The sequence below is a fragment of the Dermacentor silvarum genome, chromosome 7, assembly GCF_013339745.2.
Source record: "Dermacentor silvarum isolate Dsil-2018 chromosome 7, BIME_Dsil_1.4, whole genome shotgun sequence".
Classification (NCBI taxonomy): domain Eukaryota; kingdom Metazoa; phylum Arthropoda; class Arachnida; order Ixodida; family Ixodidae; genus Dermacentor; species Dermacentor silvarum.
In genome coordinates this window covers 171,359,769-171,372,732 of record NC_051160.1, presented here as the reverse complement: position 1 = coordinate 171,372,732, position 12,964 = coordinate 171,359,769, and the positions used below count along the sequence as shown (strand labels likewise).

Below are 12,964 nucleotides of genomic sequence, written 5' to 3'. Positions count from 1 at the left end.
CTCGGCACAGTCTCAAGGGTCACACACAAGCCCGCTTGAATCGGCTGCCTGCGGTGGTACGAAAGATTAGTACATTCACTTCTCTCTTTCTCTACGGCACGCCGTGCAGGCAGCCACAAATGCATGCCTGGCCTCAGAGATCACCCCGGCGCAATGTCGGCGATCATGCGACGGCCGTGCATTCACTTCTGCTCTCTTCCTTGCGGCGCACCGCGTGGGCTGGCAGCTGGGCGTGGCCCCCGACATCGTATTGGTATCGGGGCAATCTGAGAAGTCACGAGCTGACCGAGCCAAGCCGGCACGGCGAAGCTCACTTGCCTCCTCGATCGCACAGTGCAACGCTGTGAAGTGAAGTGAAGTTTATTCTTCTTTTCAAAGAAAAGAGGGGACCGGGACAAAAGGCGGTAAGGCCTGACGAGGCCCCGGTACCCATACAGTTGGCAGTAAAAAAAAGAAAAAAAGAAAATGTACATATAAGGTGCCACAAATATGTCAAAAACAATGCTACAATGCGCACAGTGAAACTTAATTAGGGAAAAAGACAATCATGTGCAAGGTAATACTCAAGCATACAAAGTCATACATGTACAAACACAATGCATACATGACTGGTGAATTAAGACAAGAAATATGCGACTGCAGTACTTGTCCGCAACAAAGATAGATAGAAAAAAAACGTACATATAAGAAAACTGTGGATTACATTTTTTTTTTTTTACATTTCAATTTGGCCTTCAATCAAACGTCGTTTCGTGTTTTTCGTAAACACATTTTCAGATAAAAAGAAATCATCAATAAAGGGAAGCTTGTTGAGGGCTGTGGGTACTTGAAAATTTAGCTTTTGTCTACCATAATTCGTGCGTGTTCGCGGAACTCGTAATTTTACCTTACGAAAGTTGTAATTTATGATCCTGTCAGTTACAGAGTACAAGCCGTTTCGATGAATGTATTGCAACAGCCGTAGATAATAGACTTGGTCAGCTTGTAGTATGCGATGTTTAACAAACAAGGGTTGTGTACGTAAATTTTATGGTGGACCATAATAGCCCTCAACAGCCTGCAAAGCTCTTTTTTGTAGCAGCAGTAGTTTATGGTAGTTTGAAGACGTAGTCGTACCCCATACAAGATTACAATATGATAGTTTTGAAAAGAACAGTGCGTTATACATTGACACCTTTAACCAAACAGGCAAGAGTTTAGAAATCCTAAAAAGCAGACCAACAATTTTACTCAGTTCGGAAGCAAGTTTTGAGATATGTACAGACCAAGAAAGATTTTCATTAAACCACACGCCGAGAAATTTTTAAGAAGAAACCTGGCTAATTTTTGTGTTATCATAATAAATCTGTATAGAAAAACGTTCCACGGTATTGATCGGCTTGAAGAGAATGTAATTTGTTTTATTTATATTTAAACTAAGCTTATTTGCATATAACCAATCACGAAGCTTCAGTAAATAAGTGTTAACCATACTTTGGAGGGCAGTTAATGAGCGGGAAGAAAAGATTTGTGTCGTCAGCGTACATTACCAGATCTGGAGAATTATGTATATCGGCTAGATCATTAATATATGTAATAAATAATAAAGGCCCCAGTATTGATCCCTGCGGGACACCATGCATTATTGTTTGTGTATAAGAGGAGATGTTATTTGTTCGTACGTATTACTCAGATAACTTCTCAACAGGCTGTGTTGTGTGCCACTTGCTGCTCGACCACGGTGAGCCAAGTGGAAAGCGAACACGAAAGACCATCACAATGGAACAGAAGGCAGCTATCTAAAGGCTCTCGCGTCAGGTGCAAAGTCAAAGATTCTTCTGTCTTTTTATTCAAGTTTCATCGCAAGCGATTCTGCGGGTCACAAAACCATCTTCTTATTTCAATGGTTACAATGCGGCACTCCATTTAGTATCATTATCAGCCTATATTTATGTCCACTGCAGGACGAAAGCCTCTCCCTGTGATCTCCAATTAGCCCTGTCTTGTGCTAGCTCATTCCAACTTGCGCCTGCAAATTTCCTAACTTCATCACCCCACCTAGTTTTCTGCCGTTCTCGACTGCGCTTCCCTTCTCTTGGTATTCATTTAACTGTAATGGTCCACGGGTTATCCATCCTACGCATTAACATGGCCTGCCCAGCTCCATTTTTCTTTCTCTTAATGTCAATTACAATTCAGTATTTATTGCAATAAATGATAATAATTTATTTAACAGAAGTAATGGATATAATGAAGTAATTTGGCTTCCCCTTCAACTTCGTTATAACGAGGTTCGAGTGTATTTATTTCCAGCTGTCATGGTGGAGAGCAGGTTGCAAGAGCGAATTCAGATCGAAGCGGGCGGACCAGGCAGGCCGGTTGCTGCCATGTTGTTGCGCAATTGCTGTCCCCAGCGGATGTTGCCGCGCTGACTTCGGGGTGACAAGCAATATTTTCTGACTGACCAACAACAGTCGACACAGCAAGCTACAGCGATGGATCACTCTCCGCGACGGCACAACCTGTTGCTCAGTGCCGTCACTTGTCGCTCCAAAATTGTGTGCATGAGGTTGCGCCTTAAGAGTTTGGCGAAGGGTCACTAATTGCTGTCCTTTCCTGTTTTGTTTTTTACTACATGTGCTTTGCGGCCAATCACCTGAGAAAAAGTGCAGTGTCATGATGGGGAGGTTGCGATGTCGTGGTCAGATGCAGGGGGGCCTGCTGCGCATGTTCCCTGTGGGCCAGTCCACCAAGGTGGCCAACATTGCGCCCATCTTTGACCGCATGCTCTTCTTCTGGTCTGACCGGCGGAATCCCCACGAGGTGCTGCCAGCCTACTCGGTCAGGTAAGCGTTGGCCCAAGCTCTCATCCAGACATGTCAAATTTGGTCATTAAGCATGCATTAAGTAACGCTGAGAAATGGGTCAACTCTCCAATCATCCAATTATTGGTGTAATTGTGACTGATCTCTAAGGTTGAAATAATTGCTTGCATTAAGAGTCAATGACTGAGTGAGTTGGTTGAAAATTTCTTCAAACTGTTAGTAGGACATTCTGGCAGGCTAGTTGGTTCATAGCTTTTAGACGTTTATATAACTGTGCGAAAAAACGAGGACACACGAAAGCCCACTCCCGCCCGCTCCCAACCGGTTCCAGCAGTGGCACTCCACTCGCGGTGGTTTGCGGTGCGGTGAGGGCGGGGCGCTGAGGCCACTGCACGGCCGCGTTTTGGCTGATAGTTGCGGAGCGTGGCTCTCTTATCTTCGGGACCAGCGCATGGTACGCCCAATATGTTGCAGACAATGTAGAAAGCAGGCAAACAGTTTTTATAAACAGTAGGTAACACATTAAGCAAAAGCAGATCAAAATCGTGCAGTAAAGTCATCCAGTTGCATCGATTCCTGTGAATGACAGTATGCTATTAAGTTCGGACGGTTATTAAGTTTGTGATTACGTGTATTACTGCATAAACTTGTATGTCCGTATCCTTTCATTACTGCCTCTATAATTAAGTATCATGCTACTTGCAAGATATATAAAGACAGCATGACATTTGTGTATCTGAATCCTCTTTTTGTGAGGTTGGTGAGATGCAACTGCCTACTGATTGGGTGTGCTTTAATGGCATGTGTATGCAGGCTCCCCAAAATTCTACTCAGCCTAGCTCACGCGGACATGGGCTCAGCCAAGATTTTACTCAGCCGAGGTTGCTCCGACTCATATTCACCAAAATTCTACTCAACCAGGCTCACACGAACTCAGCCTCACAATTCGGTCAAGTCTGAGTGAGCTGACTCAAATTCAGCGACCCTTACATGACATTAAAGTTGTCACCTGTAAGGTGCATAATTAAACATTGCATGGGAGTCAGTGTTGCATTGGATGAAAATAAGGACAATTGTACACGTTGCAGTTAGTTTTATAGAATTTAATTGATCATCACTTGAAAGCTTCGCCTCTTTTTGATTCTGACAAGTGCATGGTATCTGCATCACATTTTTTGCCGATAGTGTTGGCTATCGTGGCCATTACAGGGTAGCCACATTTTGTGAATTCATAAAAAAAAAGTCAGATAAATGACTGGTGCCATATATCAAAAAGCACATACATAACTGCAAGTACAACAATCAGAACATGATACGAACACGTGTGCATAATAAAATGTACATAAATGCTAAATACTGTGGGAATTGAGGTATGCCCTGGTGCCTTTGTGCGGACATTCAACTGTTCTGACGTCCCTGCGCCTCTCCCTTTCCACTCACAACGATTGTCGGCGGTGGCACTCCACTCACAATGGTTTGTGGTGGGAGCGCTCGAGTTGCCGGCAGCGGCCTGCCATTGTCGGGAGAGCAAGCACGGGGGAAATCTTGGGTGCCTTGCTCTTCGGGCCTGCGTTTGCAGGCACTGGCACGCTTCCGGTCTCGGAGGCCATGCATGGTCTTCTCGGCATTACACTGGATGGCGCAGCGTGTCCAGAAAGAACTGCGAGAAAGGAGCCCGGTTGCCGCATAATGCGTTTGTCAGTGTTTGCACACACCGGCGCGCCATGCATTTGGGAAACCATGTGCAGGCTGTGGGGCAGTATGGTGACGAGTGTTCTTAGAGAAGCGCGGAAAAGAAGACCCAGTGCAGTACACGCCTCATACATACCTCATCTCGATGGTGGCAATGCGTTGTGTTGCTATATTGATTCACTGCTAACGCATTGCCGTCGACAGTCATCATATTGTTATGGGGAGAATATATTGCCACCTGGTGTTTTAAGCCAGCGAACGATCATCATTGCGTGCCCAGCAAGAACGGCGAAGAAGACGACGAAGTCGATGATCCCGCGCCAGCTGGAGAACTGTCCCTTCGTGTCTGGCATTCTTTGTGTCTGGCTGCTGGTACTGCTGATTGCTCTTGCTTTAGCGCATGACAATATATACAATGGATATATTTACAAGGTAAGGCGCACAACGCTACAGCAATCGTTCAGGAGAGCACGTGCACACCAGAAAGCCACGCCGTCGTCGTCGTCCAAGCACCGACCACAGGATCGCCGCCCGTGACATTACCCGCCGGCGGCAGAAGCACCGTCCCAGTGCAATTAGGGCCCGGGCTGAGAGTGGTACGGTTTAAGGCGCGAGACATGGACTATGTCACTCGCGATTGTTGCAGAGGCTGACTTAGGATTTAGCGAAGCGATTTCATGGGTCACATTAGTGACTTTGCGTACGACGTGGTAAGGGCCAGCATAACGGGAGAGAAGTTTTTTGCATAGGCCAACGCGACGTGACGGGAACCACAGCAAGACGAGCGATCCTGGAGGGAAGTTCACCTCCCAGTGTCGGCGGTCATAGAGACATTTTTGATTGACCTGTGAAGCCGACAAGCGATCGCGGGCAACCTGACGGGCGATGTCACCTCGGGCAAGAGCATCACGAGCATTGGCAGAGGATGTGTCTGCATGAGGATGAAGTATGGTGTCCATAGGCAATGGTGGGTCGTAGCCAAACTGTAGATAAAAAGGTGAGTAGCCAGCGGTGTCGTGACGAGAATTGTAGGCGAAGGTCACAAAAGGCAAGTTAATGAGTCTCGGTGGTCTTCAGACACGTACATAGCAAGCATATCTGTGAGAGTACGGCTGAGGCGTTCAGTAAGGCCGTTTGTCTGTGGATGGTACGCAGTGGTGAACTTCTGATTGGTCGAGCAAGAACGAAGAATGTCGTCGACTACTTTAGACAGGAAGCAGCGGCCGCGGTCCGTGATTAACTGACGAGGAGCACCGTGGCACAGGATGACATCGTGAAGGAAATCGGCTACATCAGTAGCACAGCTGGTGGGAAGTGCTCGTGTAACAGCGTACCGCATTGCGTAGTCAGTAGCGACTGCAACCCATCTGTTGCCAGTCGTTGACATGGGGAAAGTGTCACCTTTACTCGCTTTGGAGGCGGAGAGTTGCGTGCATGCACTACTCTCGATGGAGGAGAGACATGACTGGCGGCACAGCAAACGAGGATTTAATATTTACAAGAACGGTAGAACCGTAACTCAGAACTGAAGGCACTCAAAACTAAAGACATAACTCAACAAAAAATGCTTGCTCAATACAAAATAGAAAACACGACTAAATACCAAAACTACCAGAATAGAATCTATCTCGGAGCCTAACTCCGCCTTAATGTCTCTAAGTCAGTCCTATCCTTTCCTCGCCAAAGTCTGGCCACCCTGGCCCCGGCCTAACTGCGTCGTAAAGCAGAAACGGGATCGTCTCTTACGGATCGTCGTCTTGAAGTTCTTGTCGCACACGTGTCGGGCTCGTGCGAAGCGTTGAGAGTGCCGTAGGTGCCGACGCCTCGCGTTGTCTCTTTTGTCGGCGGTGAGCTCGTTGGCTCGTCGTTGATGAGCTCGTCAGCTCGTCGGCGATGGCGCTCGGCGTTGCTTAGGCCCACCTGGATAGGCCTAGCATCGGGATGCGTCGCAACCTCTTCGTGAGTGCCGACGTGGCGTCCCGAGGAGAATCGAACGTGCCGGTCTGCCGCAGAAGGGGGATCCTCTCTGGGGTGCCCGGTCCTGCCGTGAGAGGCTGCAGCTAGTCCAGGAGCCTCGCTCGAACTTGCCGAGGTCGACGGCCACACCTTGGACGGCCAACGTCACGGACTCAGTCTCCCGTCGCCAGAGCGTAGCTGGAGATGCGACCTTCCTGGCCCGGAGCCACGTCGATAATCATCGAACCGTGCTGTTTCTTCCACGATCACAGCTCGGTTCACGCGCCTCGCGCGCTTGCGCCGTTCGGGACGCTCCGCGAACTTCGTCCTCTTTTTCGTATACCGCTGGCGACCTCTTACATGTGACAGAAAGGCCCTAGAAGATCGAGTCCCATCTGGAAAAATGGTTCATCAAGGATATCGAGGGGCTGAAGGCTGCCAGCAGGTAGTAGGGCAAGAGTCTTGCGTTGCTGGCAGAGGTCACAAGCCGCAACGTACTGTCGCACAGAACGGTAGAGACCAGGCCAAAAGAAGCGCCTACGGATGAGATCATACGTGCGTGACACGACTAGGTGTCCGGCCGTCGGTGCATCGTGAAGCTGGCGCAAAACAGTAGAGCGAAGATGAGCGGGAACTACAAGCAAGAGCTCAGCGCTGTCAGGCCGGGCGTTGTAGCGGTGTAAGGTGTCGTTGTGGAGCACAAACATCCGTAGGGAAGGGTCAGGGTGTGGTGAGTTGAGACCGTCTATAATAGGCCACAAAGATAAGTCGCGGCGCTGTTCGTCAGCTATGTGGACGAAGTCTGTAATGGCCAGAGTAAAGGTGTCAGGTTCATCTTCCAGTGTATCGGGGGGATCGACCGGGTATCGAGAGAAGCAGTCAGCGTCTTGGTGGAGCCGTCCAGATTTGTAGAACACAGAAAATGAGTACTCCTGCAAGCGGAGTGCCCAACGGCCAAGGCAACCAGTGGGGTCCTTGAGCGAGGAAAGCCAGCAAAGCGCATGGTGGTCTGTAATAACTGAAAAGTGCCTGCCATACAGGTACGGGCGTAATTTTGCGATGGCTCTGACGAGAGCTAAGCACTTGCGTTCTGTGATCGAGTAATTTTGCTCCGACAGCGACAAGGCGGCTTGCATAGGCTGCTGTTGTGCAAGGACGGCGTCTATATCGTGGCACTGGCGTCGGTACGAACATCCGTGCTGTCTGACGGGTCGAAATGTGCTAGAACAGGTGGGTTCGTTAGGATGGCAACGAGCGATGAAAAGGCGTCCGCTTGGTCATGACCCCAAGTGAAACGATGTCCTTCTTGAGTAGGCCAGTGAGCGGGCGGGCCACTTCCGCGAAGTTCTGGACAATACGACGGAAGTACGAGCACAGGCCAAGAAAACTGCGGACGTCCTTGGCCGACCATGGAGTAGGGAGCTGACTAACCACACGGAGTTTGTCAGGGTCTGGCTACACGCCTGCAGCGTCAACAAGGTGGCCGAGTACGCAGATTTAATGGTGCCCAAAGCGACATTTCGACGAGTTAAGCTGAAGACAAGCACGGCGAAAAACATCAAGGACGGTGGACAGGCGAGTGAGATGGTTTTCAAACGTAGTAGTAAAAATGATAACATCGTCCAGGGAAAACAGGATCGCTGCTCGTGACAATATCATGAGATGGGTTCTGCGAATTTTCTGGTGACTATTATGGGGCAAAACTGATTGGTCGATTTGGTAAGAGCTGTTGATCAGTCAGGTTAAATATTCTAATTAATGTGATTACACGGAGGACAGATAAAGGGGCAGAAAGTACCTTGATCTTTCTGGCAGAGCTTGGCATCATTGTGAGTGTCTTATAAGTACCCAGTAGAAGAATTGGTGCTGTTATGTGCATGGGAATGTGGGAAAGTAAGGCCTTCAGATTGCTGTCTTTCCTAGAGAGCCAGGACACCTTGAATAAGTGCCTGGCAAACAATGTTGCCTCTGTCACAACAGTCGTGTCTATTAAAACAATGTTCAAAGTGTTATATTCATGTAAATTCATTTGTGCATTTTAACATAGGCAGTCATGCTGGGGTGTGCAGATGTCAAATCTCATGAATTCAAACTTTCGGTTTATTCGAACTGACGCTGGGGTCCTGTCAAAGTTATTTGTATTTCAGTGGGTGAGAACGCCCAATAATTTGAATGCGCAAGCATTTGCAATGGCTAATTCAAACGTACCACGCTCCGAGAATGCTCTCAGCAGTGCACCAAATCACATGGCGGTGCCTCCGTCCTGCATTGATCTGACGCCACCATAAAGGAAAAGCTTAGGAGAGACTCCTCAACGCTGCGTGCTTTGAAAAAAAATTTTTTTGAGGAAATTTCACCCTCTCTCAAATGGCGAGGTCGCTGTTTCTGCGTCGCGCCAAAACACACGTGTACACGCCTCCATCTCAGCCACGCAGAGAAAATGGCAGTGAACCCTTCTGCTTCCTCTATTTTCTGGTCACATGTTGACCTTGAACGCTGTGGCTGCGGCGCAGAGGGAAGCAGTGGTGGAGGCCCAGTCCGGCCTCGGCAGCTCCGCCGCTTCGGTGGCATAGGTAATTGGCGCCATCCATCAAGCGAGCGGGAAAGCAAATCCGCTTCCCACATACTTGGTGGAGTTGCGGGGTACTATTTCCCTGTCACATGTAAGAGGTCGCCTGTGGCGAGAAAAGAAGATGACAAAGATCGCGGAGAATTCCGAACGGCGCGAGCGCTCGAGGCACGCGAACCGAGGTGTAATCCGCAAGGGAGAAGCGACGAAACAGCATTATCGACGTGGCTCTTGGGCTGGAAGGTCGCTTCGTCAGCTGTACTCTGACGACGGGAGAGCGGAGAGCCCGGCCACGAAGCTCGTGACGCTGGCAAGGCCCAGGCGTAGCTGTAGACCTCGGAGACGTCCGGGCGAAGCTCCTGGGACCGGCTGCTGCTGCTCACGGTGGTTCCGGTCCTCTTCGCCAGAATCCCTCTTCCTCGGCCGAGCCCGATCAACCGATAATCACCGGGGCACCGGGTCGCCACGCAGATCGACGTAGGGTGAAGAACGCTTCTCGAAGCCTAACCAGGCAAGTGACACGTCAGCAGCGGCTACCGGAGCACCAGCCACGCACTCGGTCAGGTCAACGAAACCGCGAGTCGTCGGCACTTACGGCATCAATGACACCCTGAATGAATATGACTTGGACCCGACGAGAGGAACTAAGTCGACAGTCTGTAAGAACCCGTATTTCTGCATTGCGGCGCAGTTAGGCCGGGGCTAGGGTGGCCAGACTTTGACGAGTCAGGGTTAAGACTGACTTAGAGGCTTTAAGACGAAGCTACGTAGTTGGTAGTTGTGTATTTAGTCCGAGTTTTGTATTTTTCACTGAGCGAGCATTTTGGTATTTTGTATTTTTGTTAGCATTTATTTATTCATTGTGTCTTAGTTCAGTGTGTACTTGAGTTTTTTTTGTTTGAGGCTTTTGGTTTTGAGTGTGTTTTAAAATCTGCTTGCTGTGTTGCCATGCATCTTCCAATCCTATCTCTATTAACACCCGGACGCCCCCGAAATCAGTGACACAAAAACATCACATTCCCCAACCCTGGAACTACGTAATCGGACACTGCCGGCCATCATTGCTGACGACGCTAGCCAACAACACTTCCGGCATCGCCACCATTGATTTGTCCTGGCTCATTCTGTCATCGCGATCCTCCCATCTTCAGCGGTTTCGACAAATACGACGTAGAAGATTGGCTCTCGTTATACGAGTGGGTGAGTGCCCACAGTAAATGGCACGATGCTGCGAAGCTCAGCTACGTGAACTTCTATCTCACGGTTGTCGCTAGCGTGTGGTACTACAACCACGAATCCAACCTCAGCACCTGGTCAGATTTCAAGGCGCGCATTACGCAAGTTTTTGGTTGCCCTGCAGTGCGGAAGCTCCGTGCCAAAGAGTGCTTGCGCAGCCGTTCCCAGCAACCCGGTGAAAACTTCACCAAGCACATAGAAGATGGATGTTGTGGACCTTTGCAAACGCGTCAATCCATCGATGACTGAGTCTGACAAGATCCGTCACGTCATAAAGGGCATCGAAGATGAACCATTCCAAATGATCCTCTCGAAAAGACCGTGGTTGAAGTCGCTGAACTTTGTCAGGGCTACGACGAACTCGGGAGACAATGTCTGCTCACTCGACGTTCTTCTATCCACGATACTTTCATTGCAAGTTTAGCCGCTGTGACTAGCAACGACTATCTGCTCGGCGAAATCAAGGAATTCATACGCTCCGGAGTCGCCCGCCATCTTTCCCTACTCACGGCCGTCCCAAGGCCCACCCCGTCCTTGGCTCCTATGTTGCGTCAAATGGTCCAGGAACAAGTGTCCGAAGCTGTACAGTCCCCTCGTGCAGCGCCACCATTGCCTGTACCTCTAAGCTATGCCGAGGTTGCAGCACGGCCTCCTCTATCGACTTTTTCAGCACCACCGTTTGCTGCACCGCCACGTCCAGTTCCTCCAGTGTACACCGCCAGATCACCAACTAGCGCGGGACCCTGGCGTACACCCGACAATCGCCCCGTATGCTTCTTCTGTGGAATCCCTGGTCACGTGGCTCGGCACTGTCGCCGTTGCTTATGGCTTCAAGGTTGTTGTTTTCACTGGAAGCGCCGGCGGAACAAGAAGAGAAGAGGAAGAAGCGTCGGCGAGCACGAGAGGAGAAAACGGGGACTCTCGCCTGTTAGTAGGGTCTTCATGGCCCGTATCAGTACTATTAAAAGACCTTCTCCATTATATCGACGGAATCGAGTTATTCTGCGGCTTCTGTACGCCATAATTCCACAAGGTAATGACCAACCTGTCCCCTCCTACGTTTCGCCAGTTTTGTCCTTCTCGCCACCAAATGACTCACACTTGCCATCTACGCGCACTGTCATTCCTTCTGCCTGTGATAGTCGCTCGCCATCTCCTCGTCGCCGCTCACTTTCCCCATGCAGCGGCATCCGGCCCCATCGGAGCAGGAAAATTAGCTACCGCAGTTCAAGAGGCGAGAACTGCGTTCAAGTCGAACCACATAAGGCCTCGCTCTCTTCCGACGAACGTAATTGATGTATCTGTTGAAGGAGTCGTCACACTGGCATTAGTCGACACAGGCACCGCCGTTTCAGTAGTTACGGAAGAACTTTGCCGCAAGCTTCGAAAAGTAATGACGCCCTTATCTGCGCTGTCACTCCGGACTGCAAGTTCCCAGTGCATTACCCCTGTTGCCGCATGTACCGCCCGCATCGTCATTCAAGGATACACGTATACAGTCGAGTTCGTCGTCCTCTCATCCTGTTCATACGACGTCATCTTGGGGTGGGACTTCCTTTCCGATCATCAGGCCGTCATTGATTGTTCTCGCGCCGAAATTGAATTTTCTCCGCTTCCCGACACCCGCTCACATGACCTTGACGATCTCGGCGACAAACTGGTCGTTACAGAAGACACTACGATCCCTCCGCACTCTTCGGTGATTGCGCATGCCTGCTCTACTTTCGCCACTGACACTACTGCCCTGTTTGTCCCATCGAACATTTTTGTTCGCCGACAATGTTCCCTTCCCTTCGCTGTCCTAACTGTCAGTGGTGGCTGCACGAGACTACTCGTTTCCAACGCTAAGGCCACGCCCCTCGTCTTACGTCGTGGCGAGTGCCTTGGACGTCTTCAGTCTGCCGACTCGGTTACCATCTTTGACGCGCCTCTTGACGACACCTGTTCAGACGTGAACTCGTTGACTTATAGCTTGCATTGTTCCCAGCCTAGGCACGACGTCTTCCATAGTTCAGTGGATGCCCTCTTGAGCCCTACGCAGCGTTCGCAGCTTCTCAGCCTTCTACGAAAATACCAATCTACGTTCGACTGTCAACACGCCCCATTAGGCCGCACATCGACTGTACGTCACGAGATCGACACCGGCACCCACGCACCACTGCGCCAGAGGCCTTATCGTGTATCACCTGCAGAGCACCGTGTTATTGAAAACCAAGTAAGTGAAATTCTTGAGCGTGGAGTGGTTCGACCCTCTAATAGTCCCTGGGCGTCACTTGTAGTCCTGGTTAAGAAAAAAGATCGCTCAATTCGATTTTGCGTCGACTACCGCAGTCTTGATAAATCGCAATGACCTTACACCGTGCATCGACGATGCTCGGAGTATTTTTCTTCGCTCGATTTACGCTCAGGCTATTGGCAAGTTTCTGTGGATCCTGCCGATCGCCCGAAGACAGCCTTCGTGACCCCAGACGACCTATATGAATTTAATGTTACGCTGTTAGGGCTTTGCAATGCCCCTGCTACCTTCAAACGAATGATGGACAATCTTCTTCATGGGCTAAAATGGAAGACATGCCTATGTTACCTTGGACAATGTCGTCGTCTTTTCTCCAGATTTTCCAACACATCTGTACCGTCTCGAACAAGTCCTGCAGTGCATCACCGAGGCAGGCCTCCAGCTCAGCTTGAAGAAATGTCGCTTTGTAGC

The 12,964-nt window shown here is 49.8% G+C and overlaps 1 protein-coding gene across 4 annotated transcripts in view; it reads left to right on the top strand.

Annotated features, from left to right (window-relative positions):
- LOC119458689 (egl nine homolog 1) overlaps positions 1–12,964 on the top strand; it is a 138,482-nt gene that overhangs the window by 86,890 nt on the left and 38,628 nt on the right. For all 4 annotated transcript variants that reach the window (XR_007468109.1, XM_049671374.1, XM_037720551.2 and 1 more), the window contains one exon: positions 2,686–2,825. Coding sequence is in view for 3 of the 4 variants with exons in the window: in XM_049671374.1 (XP_049527331.1) it covers positions 2,686–2,825 (140 nt within the window). In the remaining variant the exon portion in view is untranslated. The remainder of the gene's footprint in view (positions 1–2,685; positions 2,826–12,964) is intronic.